The sequence below is a fragment of the Taudactylus pleione genome, unplaced genomic scaffold (assembly GCF_031769625.1).
Source record: "Taudactylus pleione unplaced genomic scaffold, aTauple2 ptg000127l, whole genome shotgun sequence".
In the NCBI taxonomy this organism is placed as follows: Eukaryota; Metazoa; Chordata; class Amphibia; order Anura; family Myobatrachidae; genus Taudactylus; species Taudactylus pleione.
Genome location: NW_028284529.1, coordinates 1963678 through 1984123, shown reverse-complemented (window position 1 = coordinate 1984123; position 20446 = coordinate 1963678). Strand labels below are relative to the sequence as shown.

At 41.2% G+C, this 20446-nt stretch overlaps 1 protein-coding gene across 3 annotated transcripts in view; it reads right to left on the bottom strand.

Moving 5' to 3' along the window:
• FSD1L (fibronectin type III and SPRY domain containing 1 like) overlaps positions 1-20446 on the bottom strand; it is a 116593-nt gene that overhangs the window by 27723 nt on the left and 68424 nt on the right. For all 3 annotated transcript variants that reach the window (XM_088472596.1, XM_088472597.1, XM_088472598.1), the window contains exons 7-8: positions 11385-11594; positions 7160-7258 (exon numbers count right to left, since the gene is read on the bottom strand). In XM_088472596.1, the coding sequence (XP_088328722.1) occupies positions 7160-7258; positions 11385-11594 (309 nt within the window). The remainder of the gene's footprint in view (positions 1-7159; positions 7259-11384; positions 11595-20446) is intronic.

Genomic DNA, 20446 nt, shown 5'->3' with positions numbered 1-20446 from the left:
TTAAATTAAAAAGACAATCAAGAACTGGTTGACGAAGGACCATGCCAACATGATTCCACAAACATGGCGTTGCGATATGGGTTCCAGAATATATGCCCCAAATCACCAGATCCAGGTTTGGTAAGGGTAGCAGGAAGTAGTGAGCGTTGGAGTGCCAAAGATTATGTGAACAAACAGAAGATGGTGAAAAAAATACAAATAAATTAGATGTTCGCAAACAAACACAAACACATTAGGTATAAACACTGTAGTTTTGGTCAAACTTACCTAAAAAATCTGGCCACCAACCTCGGGGGGGCCATCCTCAGGTAAGGCATCCTCTGGCTGCATTGGGACACCACTCCTTATGGCGATGTTGTGAAATATCCCACACAGGACCACAATTTTCGACACCATATCCGGCAAATACATGAGCTCGCCACCAGAGCGGTGGAGGCATCTGAATCGGCCTTTTAAAAGGCCGATACAGCGCTCCACCACTTGCCTGGTGGCTGTAAGTGCGGAATTATACTCACTTTGTGGGCCTGGTGTGGGAGCCAAATAAGGAGTGAGCAGCCAGGACATGCAAGGGTATCCACTGTCTCCTGTGAAAAATAAGAGACAACATCAGGAACACTGTGTATCAAGCTTAACATTGTTATGTACTAAAGGTCTCCACTTACCCAGAAGCCACGCATCACCAGCTTGTAGGTTGGTTAATTTCTGCCATATCCCTGATTGCCGGATGACGAAGGAGTCATGTGCACTTCCTAGTAATTTAGCATTCAGGGACAGGATCTGGAGGGAGGCATCACATACCACCATTACATTCAGGGAGTGATAGTGTTTCCTGTTTCTAAATATTGCCTCCAGCCGTGCTGGAGGCTGAAGTGGTATGTGAGTACCATCCACAACCCCTATGATGTGTGGGAAGCCAGCTATTTGGTAAAAATTGGCCTTGGCCACACTAAGGGCACCCATATCCAAAGGCATTTGAATAAAATGATGGAGGTGCTTGAAAAGTGCCTCCATCACTGCCCTCAGGATCCGGGAAAAGGAGGATTGGGAGATGCCCGCCACTATTCCCACCGTTGTTTGTAACGATCCTGAGGCACAGAAATGTAACACCGCCATAAATTGCGTCAGTGGTGGTATTGCTGTTGGACTGTCAATTTGCCGCTCAAGATCACTTTCTATTAATGAGAGAGTGTCTATGATGATTTTGGGAGGTAGACGGTAGCGTCTTAAAACCTCATCATCGGGCATTCCAAAAAGGGTGACACGTGTTCGAAATATCTGGGGCCTTGCATGCCTACGATGCCTACGCCTGGGATGAGATTGAGGTTGGTCGGCTTCCGGGAGCATGGCCAGAACAATCCGCCCCAGATCAACCTGAAATTCAAAGATTTCAAAGTAAGGCTTTTGACCCACCCCAAAACTATATTAAAACAACTTAGCTTGATGATACCATCCATTGCTGCTTACATGCCGGGGTATTGTCATGATACGTCCAAACTGAAAATAAACACCAAAATTACTTGACACATTTCACTCTGTGCATTTTTGTTTATAAATTTTGTGCTAGACCAAAGTTAAAATATGCCAAACACCCATTTAGCAAAACCGCAAAGCGACATTTAACACAGTACATCAAAACGGGTCGAAATGTTGGCTCAAAAAGCGAAAGATAAACCACCAAAAAGTTAGAATGATTATTAAGCTGTTTAAAATGCGCTAATTAGTTCGCTAATACAAGTCACAAGAGTAACTACTAAAAATGCGCTAATTAGTTCGCTAATACAAGTCACAAGAGTAACTACTAAAAATGCGCTAATTAGTTCGCTAATACAAGTCACAAGAGTAACTACTAAAAATGCGCTAATTAGTTCGCTAATACAAGTCACAAGAGTAACTACTAAAAATGCGCTAATTAGTTCGCTAATACAAGTCACAAGAGTAACTACTAAAAATGCGCTAATTAGTTCGCTAATACAAGATAAAAAATGGACTTACCAAGAGCAAATATCTAAGATGCAAAATCAAAAGGTCTTTGGGGTCGAAAATAAACAAAATCTAAAATAGAAGAAATTAGGGATCCAAAAATTACAAAATATACGAAACACAATGAAACAACAATTGAACAAAAGTTAGACTTCACAAAACTTACCAAATCAAGAAACGAGGTCCCAAAAATATAAACCAACAAAGATAACGGAAAAAAAAACGCAAATCTAACCAACAAACGAATCTCCAACCGCCAACTCCTTTCTACGCAATCAATAAACTCCAGCCAAGATAACCTCCAACAATCCAAAAACGCCACCTCGACTTGAGACACACCAAGCCATAAATAGTGTTTAGTTTCCCGCACAAATTAAGGAGGGATCATAGGGCCGCACAATCAATGATGCGGCCGCAAAATAAGGACGCATGTATAAATACGTCACGAAAACACATTCAAATTCTGGTGTATTTCTTGTTTGGACCTCAGACATGGCGACAGACCAGGGAAACAATGCCCAAGAGTCAGGCGGTAAGTCTTTCATGCATTTTCTATCAATGATTAATTTGAAACATAAGATTAGGCAAGTTGTGATTTTGTGAATTCTGTAAATCTACACAAATAGGTGAGGAGGATGACATGGAAGAGGCTGCTGGGCCCAGTATTCCGGCCAAAGCGGCCAAAAAAAAAAGGCAGCCACATTTCACAAGAAAGGAGATGGAGGTTTTGATCCAGAAGTGTGTGGACATCCTGCCACAGGCAGACAGGAATATGAGTCTAAGCCAGAAGTGGAGAATGTGGGAAGAGGTAGCCGTTGCTGTCAATAGAGTGGGTGATTATGTCCGTCTAGCCCGGAATGTCAAACTGCGGTAAGTAAACCCTTGCCCCCCCTAAAAACAAACCCCATTTTAAACCAAAGGATAATGGCTTCCATTTTTCCCCACAGATGGGGCGACTTCAAATATCGCCTAAAGCAAAAACTCGCGGACAGGGCTAGGCATGCAAGGGGGACAGGTGGGGGTCCCACCCCTGTGTCATTGGAGTTGACGGATTTAGAAGAGCTGGCACAGGGGTGTGTGCAGCCTGTGGAGGTGTTTGGCGTGTCCAACATGGATACGGACATGCCAGACTTTGCGGCTCCTCATGTTGGCCCAGGTAAGTATTGTGATGTCACCAACTCTGAAATGCTATTGTGCCAATATGTAGATTCTAATGTGACTCTTTTCTCATTTTTCCAACAGAGACACAGGCGGATGAGTCTGCTCCAGAGGGAAGCCTTGGCCGCAGAATTTCTGCTGGCTCTGCAGGGGAGGAACCAGTACATCCGGCTGAGGACCCTGCAGAAGCCAGTCCAGGGCGTGCCCCCTCGCAGGCAGTGGGCCTCCTCACAGAACTCAATTTAAAATCGGATTTCCATACGGAGATTCTGCAGAGGATGGACGCCAGTCTGATAAGGGTGGCTGAGGCCCTGGAGCAAAATGCTGCGGCCAACGTGACCATTGGTCAGGCCCTGGCGGAAAATACCAGGGCCAACATCCGCATCGCCGATGCCCTGGAGCAGCTCGTTCGCCAGCACATGGTGGAGCCGACCTCCCTTCCTGCCGGAACATCAGGATCCTCCACCTCTGGCACAACATCAGCCAATCCTCCAAATGTGCCTAGCCCTGTGCCTAGTCCAGAGGCCACAACATCTGCCTCTGGACAGGCCAGCCCGATGGCATCCCGGACCCGGTCTGGCGCCCACCCTCCCCCATCCAAACGGGCAAAAAAACGGTGACAGCAATGGCGACTTTTCCCACACTCCTTCTGTGCTTGGCTCATATTCCTTTCTGGTCAAAACTTCCCTCTCCTTTCTTGTGAAATGTTTTTAATTTATTTTTGTACGTTTATGTTAGCAGTTATTGATTATTTATTTTTGATAAAAAGTATCTTTGCCAGAAAAAAAGAAAACAAAATATTATGCCAATTGGTTTGTGTTTAAACAATAAATTTATGATAAAAATCTGACATTGTATTGTGACATTATTGTACAAATGGGTTACATTTAATCCTGGCCCTAAAGGCAAAAAAGGACACAAAAAACCATTTCATTTTTAAAAAAAAAGGCCTCTTGAAGGAACGTTTAAAAAATCACATAACGATGCAAATTCCACATTAAAAAAAAAAAGGGGAGCTAATTAAAACATGATGACATTATTGTCACAATAGGCCATAAACAACAAATTGAGGCCAAAAAACCCCCCAAAAAATGTACGCCAATTGATTGTGTAATCCTGACATTAGCAGGTATGATTTCCACCTGCGTACGGTTTTGTGCTATCCCAATAAACTGCTTTCCAAACACATACCAAGCCGGTTTTCAATACAACACTAATTGCTTTTGTGACCACCCGCGATTAATCGCTGCAACATCATGGAGTCCCGGGACGGAGGAGAAGGCCATCGCCAATGTGGTCGAGTAATCCAGACCCTAAACTGTGCGAGCATTTTGAAGGGAAAGAGGATGTTCCAGTGACGTATGTGACGGTCCGAACACATTTGACGTTCGCATCTGCTAATGTATGTACGCCCCAAAAACGCCTCGCCACGCCTGCGTTTTTCCATCTCCACCCCCGTCAACACCCAAAAACGCCCTGTTCTGTCAATCACATTTGACATGTCACTTCCTGTACGCTATTTTAGGAACGAGAGAAAAAAAGCTCGCAATCTGCCGTACGCACATGCGCAGTGTAACACCGACGCATGCGCGGTTAGTCAACATCGGAACGCAACGAGCGTACTGTTGGTAACGTGCGGCTCTGAATGAGGGCCAAAGTTCCCAATTTTTCACTGTTGAAGTGAAAGAAAAAGCCAGAGCAATATAGACATTGAAATAGCCACGTTCACATAAAATACACAGAAACAAGCCAGATTCACATAAAATACATTTAAAATACACATCCAAATAAATGACATATTGAAATCCAAAACCACATAAAATACATTGAGAAAGCCAGTGCCCATTATGCTGTGCCCCATATGTAGTGCCCCCCTTGTAGTTGTGCCCATTAAGCAATGCCCCCAGTAGTTGTGCCCATTATGTAATGCCCCCTGTAGCAGTGCCCATTAAGCAATGCCCCCTGTAGCAGTGCCCATTATGCAATGCCCCCCAGTAGCTGTGTCCCTTATGCAATGCTCCCTGTAGTCGTGCCCCCTAAGGTAGTGCCCCCAGTACTAGCTCCCCACCCACACCCCTATGAAGAAACGTACCTGTCTTCATGCTGGTACCGCTACACGCCGTCAGGGCTCCTGAGTCCCGCCATCGCTGCTGCTGCTTCCTGCTGGATCTAACTGGATCCAGCAGGCTCGCGGGCTCCTCACATCGCGGGTGATGTCATGACATCACCCGCGCACTGCATTACTGGCAACGCTGACCTCTGAAGTGATCAGAGGCTTTTTTAGTCTCTGATCACTTCAGAGACCAGCGTTCTCAGTACTAGTGAGGGTCTGCCGAGCCGCGAGCCACATCGGAAACTCAAAAGAGCCGCATACGACTCGAGAGTCGCGGGTTGGCCACCCCTGTACTACAGCATATACACTATAATAATCTCCAATTTGTAGGAGCTTACTGATATTTTATTTTTCTGTAATTGTTCAGTACAATTACAACATAGGTATTAGTTTCCCTACACAGAAAGAGGTACTTCCCTCATTATTTATTAGCATAAGTGACATTTCAATAATTAAAATAAAACTGGAGACCTAGGCCCTCATTCAGAGCCGTACACTCTGAGCAGAGCGCACGCTCTGAATGAGGGCCGGGCTCCATTTTCATGGAGCGTCCTCCTGGACGCTCGTATAGCTGTGGGTCACCACCCACAGGCTATACGAGCATGCATTGCGATGGTCGAGACCATCGCGACCATCGAATTTGCGAGCCGGAGCCTGCGGTTGAGGTTTTCAACCGCAAGCTCCGGATTGATTTTGGCTCTATCAGAGCCAAAATCACTCCCACTGACATCACTAGTGATGTCAGTGGGCCGGCTTCTGACGGGAGGCGTTCCCGTGGGAACGCCCCCGTCAGGGAGGCACGCCCCCGGCACGCCCACCAAAGGGGGCGTGCTGTCAATCAACATTGACAGCACGCCCCCTTTGATCGGACACAACGAGCGAAGGACTTTCCTTCGCTCGTCGCGTCTGGCGCATGCGCACGACGGAGCTCCCTCCGTCGTGCGCATGCTCAGTCCATAACATCGACCCACTTGCGAGCGGACAGCCGCTCGCGAGTGGGTCTGAATCAGGCCCCTAATCAGTAACCGAAAGGGCCCAATATTAATATTAACAGCAATAATAAAAGGCTTTGGGCCTGATTCAGACCCACTTTGGTGGGCGTGCCTCCCTGACGGGGGCGTTCCCACGGGAACGCCTCCCGTCAGAAGCCGGCCCACTGACATCACTAGTGATGTCAGTGGGAGTGATTTTGGCTCTGATAGAGCCAAAATCACTCCGGAGCTTGCGGTTGAAAACCTCAACCGCAGGCTCCGGCTCGACCATCGCGACCATCACAATGCATGCTCGTATAGCCTGGAGCCCGGCCCTCATTCAGAGCGTGCGCTCTGCTCAGAGCGTACGGCTCTGAATGAGGGCCTTTGTCTGTAAATTGATAAATGGGGACTAAAGGGGCCCATAGATCTGCGGCCCTGATTCCCTGTTCTTTCACTCCGACCTGTTCCATCGATCTGATCCGCAGATTGGCAGCCATCGATGATCGGCAATCGGGAAAATTCTACATGTAAAATATCCCTGACTCTGCAATTCCTACCATTTTCTGGTCGGGATCGGGGAATCGAGATTTTTCAACATGTTGATTATCCCAGATTCCCTGACTCTGAAGTCGGCACAACAGGAAATTGCGGCAATATGTCGCAGATGTATGAGCCCCATAAGTTTAAGATGTAATAAGACAAAGCCACTTCATTCTAGTGCTTTAGTATCCGTGTTTTCATTTATTTTCTCAATTTGGTTCTGCTTTCTAAATATATCAATGATATAGCCAAGAAAAAGACGTATTGATTGCTAGTATCAGTAATGAGGGTGAGGATAGTTAGTCCTGTAAAAAGTGAGCCCCAATTATGTGTAGTTTTAGTCTGACAGTGTTTTACATTATATAATACTGCACAATACTGTACAATACTGTACCTTTGGTTTCCAGTGTGACTGGATCAGAGTACTCCCCTGCCACAGCTTTGTTGCATGCTCGTACCCTAAAGTTCATATACTTGGAGTCAAACTTCAAACCTGCATGTAAATATAATAGTACATGATTAATGATCTGGGATGGGAAATCATCTCTGTACTATCTTGTAACTCATAAACTCTGACTGTCACCACATACAAAGCTGCACTCTGTGACATCATTAGGGAATACATTCTATATCACAACATTAATGAATCTATTATTGTTATTTCAGGTACGTCATATAAGGTAAGGTGGTGACAAACAAAACCTTATGATTTGCACATTTATAAAAAAAATAGTAATAGTGACATTAATGCTAGAATAAAAAGAGTGTAAATATGCTGAAATAAAGCACTAAAAGCACCAACAGTCTCTATGGAACAAACCTTCAATGCAGGAATGCATACAGCAGCCAATGATATCTGATGTGGCTACAGTACAGTACAAAGATGTTGCCCCAAATTTCCTTATAAACCTTAAACTGTAACAATGTGTCACTTGCAGCCACTACTTACAAACCTTATCACTAGAATCTGTGGTGCTGGACTCCAACAGCAATTTATTAAATCCAATTGTAAGGTACCTGGATGTTATAGCTGAGGCTCATTACAGAAACGGGGTACTTTTAGGGTTTAGAATTGCACACGAAAGACACTAAGCTACAGTATAACAATAAAACAGAAAAAGGTAACAATTACCAGATTAATAACCAAATTCAGATATCTCCCACACAGTGTTCCTGGGAGGAGGCAGAACTCCACATCCCAAGTTCTGACAGATGAACTTCCTCAGCCCGTTCTGTGCTTTCACCCATCTAACATAACAGGGTGGGGTCAGCCGAATTCGGAGCATAGATTCTCCGGAATGGTCCGTGAAGGCAATATAGAAATGTATCCTCACTCGTTTTCTCTTACATCCCATACTCGTCGTCACAGACCGGTTCCAAGATACTCAAATCTCTAACCGCAATCTGTAACTTTGTCATAGTCAGCGCTCACTTAAGCCTCCTTGACATAAGTTTGACAGCGTTAATGAAAAAACAACCACCTGGTCTGTTTGCAGATATGACTGCACTCCCAAGTATCTCACTATTAAGTTGACTGCCACCACTAGAGTTTTCAAGAGCTACTCACTCCAAATAGGAAGCATTAAGTCCTCCTTACAACTACAATTCCCAGATATCTTTACCCAAATAATAACCTGTAGTACAGATATGTGGGCATGGATAAGCCAAATCCACAGACAAAATGGATCAGATAAGAATCACAGAGACCAATTTTATTAAATTAAGTTTAATATGAGAAAGAAAGAATGACAAACCAAGATAATCTTAGGCAAATCATTTTCTCTAAACAAAAAGGAAAAAATTAATGAACAGTTTCACTTACATGAATCTGAAGATGGAGCAATTCTCAATGTAAGATTGGCTCCCAAGAATTGTACAAAATGTCAGCGTTCTACATGGTCATGGTATTTTATGCCTGCCTGTCCCCCTTCTCCTGGCTCACTGGCTTGAGTTGATGCTAATTAGGTTTTATGGCTCTTTGTCTACAGCATGCTGTCAGTCAGGTATGAAGGGGTGACACTCCTCAGGCAACCCTTATGTTGGTAAGAAGGGCATGTCCAAAATGTCTAAGACCCCTTCATTTTACCATTATCTACCTGTTGGATTATTTGCTGGCAGTCCAAATGGGCTATACATAAATCTGCCAGCCACCCCCTCACATGGCATCTTCTTAAACAAAAAATAAACCCTGTAGCTGGACAGTACACATCAAATGGTCATTCTTAGATCACCATGCTGGTGATTAAAATAAAAAAATGTAATAAAAGCAAAGGGTTACATGCTGCCTAATATCTTGTGATCCGTAACATAATCATGACACTGGTGTGCAGGAATTTGAGCGTAAATAATCTGTGGCGATGACTGGTGGCACATCAGAGATTTTAATCCTACACAAAGTCTTGCATAAATATTTTCCAAAGGAAACACAGGTGTCAAAACCAAAGTGTCACGCTTTCTTGTATATTGTGTACTTTAGACTTTCATGCCCGCTCCACTCCAAATCCACCTGTAAAACCTATTATTACTCATGGAATATGAGATTTCTATTTTGTTGTGCTCATCTGCATCTTTTGTTATGTGCAAAAACTGCTGTCACTCATAGTAACCATCATATGGAAACAAAAAAGAAGAAAGAAACTCTCTAGTTGGGGTCACACTTGAATGTAAGTAAATAATTAATTAATAAATAACATTTAATTGGTATACATTAAAAATAGCTGCCACAATACGGTAAGTATGTCAGTAGTAATATACAAGAACAAGACAAAACAAGACATGAAACATGAAAGATTCAAATACGTAGAAAGCAAGGTGAAAGTAATTCTCAGCGGGGTGGTGTCAGAGAAAAAGAGAGATCACAAGTGTAATCTCATAAATAATTCTCTGAGTTTAGCCCACTACGGTATTAGTCCAATGACTGAATTTAATCAAATAATTATAATGTGTATTAAAGATAAAATTAGTAGGTTAAATAACCTCAAACAGCATCAACACATCGATAATAAACAAAACTCCACATGCAGATATCACCAAGAAGCTCCCACTCTATGGATGGAGTAGATACAAAATTGTGATACGTAACAAAGGTAGAAAGCAATGCGCATCATATAGATTGTTGTAGAGAACTCTCTCTGTACATATTCCTAAGGTAGCACGGTATATCTCTGAATCAGGAAAGAGTATATGGTATACGGAGATCTGTATTCCGAAAAATTGGTATAGATAGATCTCACTGTACTGGTTAATGAGGTAGACACACCTAGAATAATCGGTCTCTTGCCCACATAATATACACTGAAAAATCAACAGGTAAATTAAGTATACATGTGAGCAACAAATATTATGGGGATGTGATCTCTATAGGTACCGCTGAAAGTAGATTTGTGGAGAATATCAAGCGAAGAAATTAAAGGAGTTATTCCCTATCAACGGTGTCAAGGCAGCAGCTGCTGCAAGTCATTATGATATTCAGAGAATGACATGTGAGCGTACTGTCATGCTCACCCAAGGGTATGAATGAGTGAATTGAGCATCTGCTGTTAGGGCTGGTATGAAAAAGGAACCTGGTATGTAGAATAGTGCAGGAACCTATTCAAATCAGGCTGTAATGAGAGTGCTCATAGATAGTGGATAATCTGATTAAAAGATGGTAAACAGGACAAAGAATAATACAGGCCACAGTATAATGTTGTCCCCAGTGCTGCTGCTAGTCACATTTCCTAACGGTAGTGGTGAGTAGTGAGAAGCATGGAGTCGTATACTCTGGTATGAAAGAAGTTAAGAAAAAGACTGCACTGCGACTCACACAGGGTAAGTAATGCTCTGTGTGCCCGTCGGGGTAGTGCAGAGTCAGTCACTTACACATGCAGCCGAGTAGGCATGTGCGTCTAAGAATAAGAGAAGAGCGGTACCTGTATACCCATATGGAGAGCGGCAGACGGTGGACTAGGGGTGCCAAACCGAGAGTCTGTCCGAGTGTTGTGCTGTGTGGTCCCGCCTGTACACAGCGGGGAAACACCGATCTGAGACGCGCGTTTCACGAGCTGCTTCCTCAGTCAGAAGTGTACTCTCCGGGGAGCACCTCCACCTTGTTATTTCTTCAGGTTCCTACTGACCATAGGGTCCTGATTTCGACGATTGTGGATCTTTCAAATTATATCTCAATAATAATTTACACTGTTATTATCATATTATCCTGTGCTCTTCTATATTCCCCCATCCCCCTTTTCCTTGGTATACTCATAGTAACCAGTCAGTTTATTTTAATTTTCTAAACTGTACTTACAATGATAGAATCTGCAGGTTACTGTACATATATTAAACTGCATTCCATTACATAAACCTTATTGGAAGCAATGTTACTTGATTTATGTCAGTGTCTCCATAGGTGGGCTGGTAACTGAGGAAGGATAGGATGGAAGGGCAATAGGAGGGACACATTTTCCTTTACAGACGAGGTGTATAACTTATAGAAAGCAGTCATATTTCAGTGCTACAGTTACTGCACATGACATAATGACTGTATAGGCTCTGTACACCTTTATAAATTGCCTTATCACAATGTGGTTTATATTCAGCACATAGCTGTTGAACCCAAAGACTAGTTCTGTTACACTTACCAGTGAGTGTGTGCTCCGTTCCCTTTATTTGATCAACCATTTCCCAGCATCTCTCATCTTTAAGTCTTGGAAGTCCGTCGTAATTTGTTTTCCTATGCTCCAGAACATAATGGTCGATTTTGTTATCATCTTCAGGCATTTGCCAAGCCACTGTCACACAATTGTCAGCCACTATACAGTCACTAGGATCAATCTCCGGTGCTTTGGGAACTGAAACAATAAATGAAAGACGTGATGTAAAATGTTCGTATGTTTTGCTTTTACTGGAGATTCTATGGCTGCAAATTATTTTTTACTTGAAGACATACTTAATGTATGTTATACTACAAAACAATCATTCAATGCATTGCAATTTCTGCAGTACAGATAGATAAACTGTTTTACACTAAATGGTCCCTCCCAGCAAGTGAAATACATACAAATCTTAAAATTTGCTATTACGCTAAATTGGCAAAATAAAGATTAAATCTCACCAGTCTGGCGCTCATTACCCAATTCACTGTATTACTAATGCCTCCAATGTTCTCCAAACAGCTCCCCTATGTAAAACCACTCTCCTAATTTAAATTGGCAAAGCAGCAGTTGTGCCACTAACCTGTTGCAAGGATACTTGTAAGAACACAGGGGAGAATCATTAACTACAAGTCTCAAATGCAAGAAAAAAAAATCTAAATACAGCTGCAAATGTACAACTTTAATAAGTACCCAACCTTTAATATATATAACAGTCCAAAGACGGGCACTCTCCAAAATATACACTTCAATTTGATGTATCAATATACATTTATTTATGGAAATAGCAATCCACCAGTGAATCCGCACTGATTTAAAACACTGACATTTTATGAATGTGATCAGCATATCATATCTCAAGTATATATGTGTCCTTGGTTGCCCAAGTAGCCATTAGCCAAACAACAATTATACTGGTTGTATCCTTATGGCAGAAAAATTATGTCCAGACCAATAATAGTCTCAATTAAAGCTAATCAAAATCATTCCCATAATCTCTTAGTGGTAATGTATCTCCATGCACTTCAAATGCTTCAAGCAAACCACTCTTTTATCAATCACTGTGTTGCTGGGATATCTCCATAGTTAGTCCAGTCACTCTAATGCCTCTGAGACAGTCTAAGCAATCCCATGTTATGCTTGCTGTTCCAGCAGTGTAAATAGTAATGGCTCACTTAACATCCATCAGACACATAAATAATACTTATGCCGTCGTCCCTCGACCTCGGTCCCATCCTGGACCATTCAAGACTCACAACTAGTTCTTAATCAATCAAAACATCCGTCAGCAAGTAACATAAACATATATAAAAACACTTTCAGAGGGTAATGACATGTGAGTGCAGCAAAACATAAAGTCCCAAATTAAGAAAAATATATATAGATGTTCATAATGGAATTTACTCAAAAAAAACGCATTTCAGATCGCACAACGCGTTTCAGATATGTTGCTTTATCAAGGTGGTTGCTGTTACCTGGATACATCGGAGGTTTCCAGTGTTCGTTTCCCTGTTTCCCGGGTATGGGAAAAGCACTGATACTGGATCTTATTCCAGCAATATTTGGGTAATTGATTTAGGTCAAAGCCTTTATAGGATTTCATGTGTATGTTGTTATATATTTTTATTATCATTGTAAATTGATGGTCCAAATTTGTGAGCACCCCAATAAATTTTATTATAACACAATATTGGTGCACCTGTCTATTTCCTCTGTTTTGAGGTAATTCCATTATCTACATCTATGGGGCAATCCAATTAGGTGAGAATTGCAAGGTGCTAGTAGCTGTTTTCTCTTTGAATTTGTATAGCGAATTCATTTTGCAATCCAATTAGCTATTCGCACTGAACCAGTCAGTGAATTAGCATATTTCCATTCGCACCTCCCTGAAAGTGAGAGACGGAAGGGAAAATCTTTATTTTAAGATTAAAATGTGAGGACACTGTGTTGAACCCCTTGGACACCCTCATTAGGCAATTGACTATTAGGCAATTGAAAGTTTCCAATAGCTTAATTAGTCCAATAAAAGAAAATGGCCTCAAATTACCCCAAAATCAACTTTTTCTTTAGTTTAGGCACTCCAAATTTAATTACAGTATTTTTTTAAATGAAAAATAATTGTTTTTTTATCATTTGTTTTACATTTTTTCAAAGTGCCCTCAAAGTACCCCAAAATTCCTTTTTCCTACTTTTTTTTGCATTTGTCATTTACTTCAATTGAGATTTAATGAAAAAAGTGTTTTTTTTTAAATAAAAGCACAAATCAGCCATTTGCTACCATTTAAAAACCATTAGTACTTTACTAATACCCACAAACAGCCTTCTATACTGTCCTGCTATTGAAATTATAAATTTTGGGGGGTCCAGGGTGGTCTTCCCACTTTTTCATGCACTTCTCTCATATCACATTTGCCAGTAAATTCACAAACTTCCTCTGCGAGTACAGCGAATAGGCATTTTTAATTGGATTGGAGAATTCTCGGGTGCACGCATTCGGGCTAAGACGAGTTTCATGAAACAAAATCGCTACTCGCAAGTCGCACCTAACTGGATTGACCCCTATGTATGGGTTGTTGGCTCGGAGAGGAAACTTGGTGATATCTGATATATGAAAAAATAGTAATTAAATACCAGATTTAAAAGTAATATAGTAGTAGTAGTAATAATAATAATAAATAATTCTTCTTTAAGGAACATACTGAACTGTGAAGTCCATTCTAGCACCAGATAAGGAAAAAGACATAGCCAGTCTACTGTTTCAGCACAAACAATGGCAATCTTGCAGAACACAAACTGAGACAATCAGCAGAAAAACATAATCAATTATTTAAGTGGCTGCTAGTGGAGTGTGCTTTTAATCAATGGTTGGAAAATGTCTAGGCCAGCAAATGTCAGCACACTAGAATGCTCAAAATTAAAATATAAATGCATCGTGTTCACTGGGTTAGTTGATTAGCGGAAAGGCTGGTGACACATCTTGGTAATAAGGCATTGCACCTTTTCACTAGTGAACAAGTCAATTGTAAAACAAGTTGTATCAGCTAAACTTGCAGTAGCATTCAACATGTGGCCCTCTAGCAGCTGTGGAACTACACATCCCAGCATGCCCTGCCACAGTTATGCTATTAGGGCATGCTAAAACTGCGACAGGGCATGCTTGGATGTATAGTTCCACAGTAGCTGGAGGTCCGCATGTTGCTTACCTTTGAGCTAAAGTATTGCTTGATCTTTTGGTTGCACAATGAGTCAGCAACATAACATGTGTGCCAGGGTCTGTGCAGATGCCAGAAAGCATTAATGTCACTTTCTTTACCAGTCAGTGAGCCAAACTCCATTTACTGAACTTGTTTTGTGATACACTTAACGATGTTCTGTGAAATACAAATGTGCTCTACTTGATGAGCCCACAAATTTTAGCATGTGGGCAAGCACACAGCACCGAATAATAGGCAGCAGCCCATCTTCTCAGAAGGAGAGAAAGATATTAATCCGTTTGCTATAAACTTTAATTATGCTATGAGTATAAAGGCTCATACACACTAGACGATAAATTGAACGATATGGACGATATCGTTATTGCTCATAGCGTTCAATATCGTCCAATGTGTATGCCTAATATCGTTAATGATGCCGTCGCTTGAACACGCAGGGCAACCTTTTTAATGCTGTAGTGAAGTCACTACACTTCCCGGCGCTAATGTGTGAAAATATATAATTAAATAACACCTGCTGCAGGTATAAGGTCTAGTTAGGACCAAAAAAATGGGAGAAGCTACAATCTTAATTTACTACGCTTGGTGATATAAAGTGATCCCATTTAATAATAAAAGTATCGGCATCCTACAGGACAAAACGCGTTGACCTTTTCCCTCCAGCACACTTTTGATCCAGACAAGCTTAAGAAACCGCTGCACTATCTAAGTATCTAAGAGCCGGTTATAACAGCAACAGCAGATATCAGTGCCGCAAGTACTGCTTTCCCTCGCCGCTGCCTGTCAGCTGTCCCTGCACGGACATTACCATCCAATCCACCGCAGCACGAACAGGATTAGCTGTTTAACACCATACACAGCGTCCACCTCTGCCTAATAGCAGAGATTGCTCACCCTGCAGAGAGGATATTATCCAGCTCTGGACATCCCAGCGTGGCCACGCTTACACAGGGAGCTAGAGATTTCAGAAGGTGATAATGCACTGCTCTCATATCACATTTGCCAGTCTCACTTGGACTGAGGTAACACTGTATTTATTCCATGGCAAGATAAATGTGATTATAACTGGAATGCCAGTATATCACTATTAGCCACGGAGAGCTAGTTTCAGGCTTGTTCTGTAAGACTACTACAATTGCAACAAATTGGCTACTTGCTCCAAGCCATTTTATATATGAAGTCACTTGTAGCAATCGAATACTTACTCAGCTGTGAACACTGACTATTCCCACATAGAAGTGGTGATTGAACAGCTTTGAATGTAAAGTCTATATAGTAATTGAGTTCTATCTTATATGATTATTAGATAGGATAATCATTGGTTCTTAGAAATATGCTGCTATATTGATTGTGCTTTTATTTGTATTTTATTCCATTTCCATGTTATCTAGATGTTTATGTGATTAAACTGAATTTTTGTGAACTACTCTATATACAAGCCTCCTGTGTTCAAAATAGAAAGCAATCACCAACTTACTTTTATTATTAAATGGGATCACTTTATATCACCAAGCGCAGTAAATGCAGGGTAACCTGACGATATCGTCAGGTTGTGCATGTTCAGGGATGAGGGAGGGTGACGTCACTGAACGATATCATTAACGATATCATTCAGTGTGTATGCTCAATGTCGTTCCCGACATTGAGCCCAGCAGTTCATGGAAAACACTTAACAATATGCTCCACGAGCGATATCGTCAAGTGTGTATAAGCCTTAAGAGTTCTAGATTTATATCTAGTTTCCTGTTGATATATTAAACTTTGATGACATAAAAAATATATATATTATTATAGAGTTGCCATTTGTTTTTCGGTTTTGTAATACAGATGCTCCTCACTTAAAAACCTTCCTGTTTGACACCCGAACGGCGCTTCGACCAGCTGGAACACATAGTACAATGACTAAAATGTTACTCTGAATGTCTTTTTTTTATAACTTTAAATTGTACTGTACAGTATGTAAGAGATATGCAAAGTATAACACAGTTAAAGTATCAAGTATGAGGTTCCTTTAGACCTTTTCTTTATTCAGAATAAAAAACATAATTACCTGTATTAAGTATATGCGGCTCCTCATTTAGTGACCAATTCGTTTAACTACCTAGTCGTAGGAACGGAGCTCGGTTGTTAAGTGAGGAGCATCTGTATTAGTTATTTAAGCCCATAACAGGTATGAGACTTTTTAGACCTCTGCAGAAAAAAGTGGTTTGTCCTTATAACATTGCTCCCCGTGTACCATCAAGTCTCTGAGGTTTGCAGGAACAAGACACTGTTCACTGTTCCTACCAATTTATTCTACAACTCTGACAGGATTAGTGCAGCAGCATAATACTTGTGCAAGCGTGTTCCCATAATACTGTATATAAAGGGCATGTACAACTCTGGTAATAACTGTGCACATCACTAATTGCTGTCCTCAGGCCTCTGTTTATTACTTATTGACCTGGCAGAGCACATAGGAGAAAAGCTTTGCACTACAGGATGCTGTGCCTATAAACTATAAGCCACTGCATATACAGTCTGATTAAAAACTGTAATGTTACAGCAAGCATAGGCCAAATTATAGCCATAATTTCTGTAACAAGCAAAATAAATTGTATCTCCCAGCCATGGTTACATTAACTTGGTAATGTATTCAACTGGGCTATTTTATTGTTTAATAGTACCATTAACATAACAAAGAGCAAAACCTAAGACGACTAACAATAGGGCGGAACACTGTAGAAAAGAAACTCTACACAGACATGTAACTAGTATACTCATAAACAATTAACAAGACTCACATTACCTTCTCCTGTCTCACCTGCTCCTGATTGAAATCAGAAAATATCTAGTTGTGCCACTCAAACATAAACTTTAGAAGCATATAGTTGTTCTACTTTGTGTACATAAAATTTTTCACAAGACAGGTTCATTGTTGGAGCTGTAGCCATTCTCAATAACGTCTCTCATTCAACCTCATTAGCATTCTACTTTTTAGCTACAGCATTTGGCACTTTGAGGGAGATTCAATAAGCAACGAGGTTCCATTAGAACCTCGCATGCTAATATAACACAGGTTATCTAGGAAGGAAACTTACCTTGTTTTTCCTCACACCCCATAGATGCGAGAGCAAAAACTAGCAAGATTTCCCACCCGTGATTACCTGCAATGTGCACAGGAGGAACCTTACGCTTAATTGAATCTCTCCCTTTGGGTTATCACTTATTAACTTACAATGTTATTTAAGTGTCTAAAGAAAATTATCCTATAAAGTAGGATAACAGAAAGACACTCCTTTGTGGGGGCACTCTTGATAAATGTTCCTCAGATTAGAATTAAAACATAACTTTTAATTTAATTATGCACTTAAAAAGACCAACAGACAAAAGACACAGACCACAACACATACATTTATAAAATACTCACCACAGCATTGTGTGCCATATATAGCTGTAGCGTAGTAGAATAAAAATAATGATAAAGAATATCCGCGCTGCGGTTTAAATAACCCAGATTATAACCGCAGTATATGCGGAAATATAATCACCCTTTTATATCTGGGTATATCTCCTACCCTGTTGTTAGCAGTGAAAAGGAGAGGCGAAATATTGGATATGCTTGTAATAATAAATTATATCTTTTAACAGTCTTAATAGTCTATATGTACAAGCATATTTAGTAACCGGCGTCTGATATCATAACCCTAGATTACATTTACTAAACTCTTTTGCAGATAGTAATTAACATTATATATTTACTACCTATAATTGCATGGTTTGTAGTATTCATACCTGGGTGTGAGTTAATAAGCTTAATTTCCCAACCAGGTTATAATCAGCACTAATATCCTCACTTGTTGATCCTCTGTAATTCTAATGGTATTGTAGATTAACCCCAGTTTATTGTAGCTCCAAACCTTGCATATACAATTCTTCCCACAATGTACACATGGGGTAATTGAAAGGTATATATACAAAGGAAAAGGGAAACCCTTCAAGTGACAAAAAATTCTATTCATATATTAGCCAGACCAATTCTGGCTCGTCCAACAAAAAGTCACAAATGTCAAAAAAGGAACAAACTGTTCAGCAACAGGGGAAAATATGTATAGTATCTGCGCGGAATGACCACAATGTACACAAGGAGTAAACTATTAAACAACAAGGGGAAGCGTGTATATGTCTGTTGTGCTCCAGAGTTGTATTACAACCGGGAGGTCAGCTGGGAACAGCTGTTACTCACGTGTCCTTGTCAGTACCACTGCAAGGTATAGCGGGGTTATACAGACGCCGGTCAGGAGATCAGCTAACCATAGCCGATACTCACGTGTCCTGTGACGCGCGTTTCGCCATGCAGGCTTTGTCCAACAGGGGGCCTGGCACCCCACCCGCTCTCCCTGCCTCCGGACTGCTGCAGGATAAGGTAAGTAGGTTGCGGAGGGGGGAGGGAGGGGAAAAGCGCTGGTCACCGTTGCCGGGCAGCAGACCCGGGGATTTTGGTGTAAAAGGGGTATTAACAGCAAACAAAGCTGCTCTCAGTGCACCAGGGACAGTAACTGTAACTGTAACATTTCTTGCACAGGATTTGGTGTAACACAAGTACTACATTGCAGATGAAGCATAACGAAAAACCGTGGGAGGAAAGGCCGCTCATATCGGAACCATTTATACTAATGATTTGAGAATCAGTTGCACACAGATGTACAAATTCTGCAAGCCCCAGTGGTCAGTGTACGCTAGCAATGTAGTTTTGTCACTTTTGGTTGTTTTAGCAGTGCGAATATGGCTGAGTTGCAAGAACCCTGGCGTGCCCAAAGGAGCTATTTGGCATAACTTGAGCTACAGTGTATGAGGACACATCCGTACAGATGTGAAGGAAGCAAGAGATATCATATAAGAATTTTATAAACACAATACACCTGCACACACAGTGATTCAAAGCCAATAAACCAAACAGAAGACTGGAAAACTGATTACAGTAACATCTGCTAACAGATATATTTTGCTAAATATTTAAAAGCATAAAACATAGCAGAGACAAGCACCTTTTCATAAGTGTGTCACTTAAAATAACAGCTAAATATTTTGTTTGAGATTATTGTCCTTCAAAGTATAACAGGCATTACTAAGGAAACCATCACTATTATCCAGGTTCTATTAGGGGTAGCCTGCATAAAATATATATATATATATATATAAAATGTGCGCTCCCCATACCAAGACTCTCATCGTCTCACTGGTGCTAGTTCACACTGTAACATGAATATCCAACACTGCAGATTTCCTACTTATTCAGTAAGCAGCCCAGTCTGTTACTGCCTTCTACTTTAGCAGGGAAGCCCCAGGCTTGTCCGCCCCCCACATGGTGAGTGTCAAGTGCTGGTTATGGATTTCCTTTTATGGTGGGCCAATGTGTCTGTTATCCATTTATTAGTTTTCAATTTCCTATTCTTTTTAATAGAGATTACTATGCACGTGCAGCACTGTAGCTTCAGTATAAAATCTGGTGGTAGAGAAAAGGTACTGCATATAAATAAATGTAAGTTACATTGGACGCAATGTAATGTGTTTCCTCAAAGCGCCTTGGCACATTACATGACTGGCAGAGTTGTGTGCCAGGTTTTTTGTTTTTTTAACTCTTGCTATATTTGTAAGCGTAGAAGCCCTAAGGATTAAGCACTATGCAAGCACTGTATATTCCTAGAGCAGTGTTGGCTAACCTTGACACTCCAGCTGTTATGGAACTACATAACCCAGCATGCACTGCTACAGTTTTGCTATTAGGGCATGCTAAAACTGTGGCAGGGCATGCTGGGATATATAGTTCCACAACAGCTGGAGTGTCAAGGTTTCAAT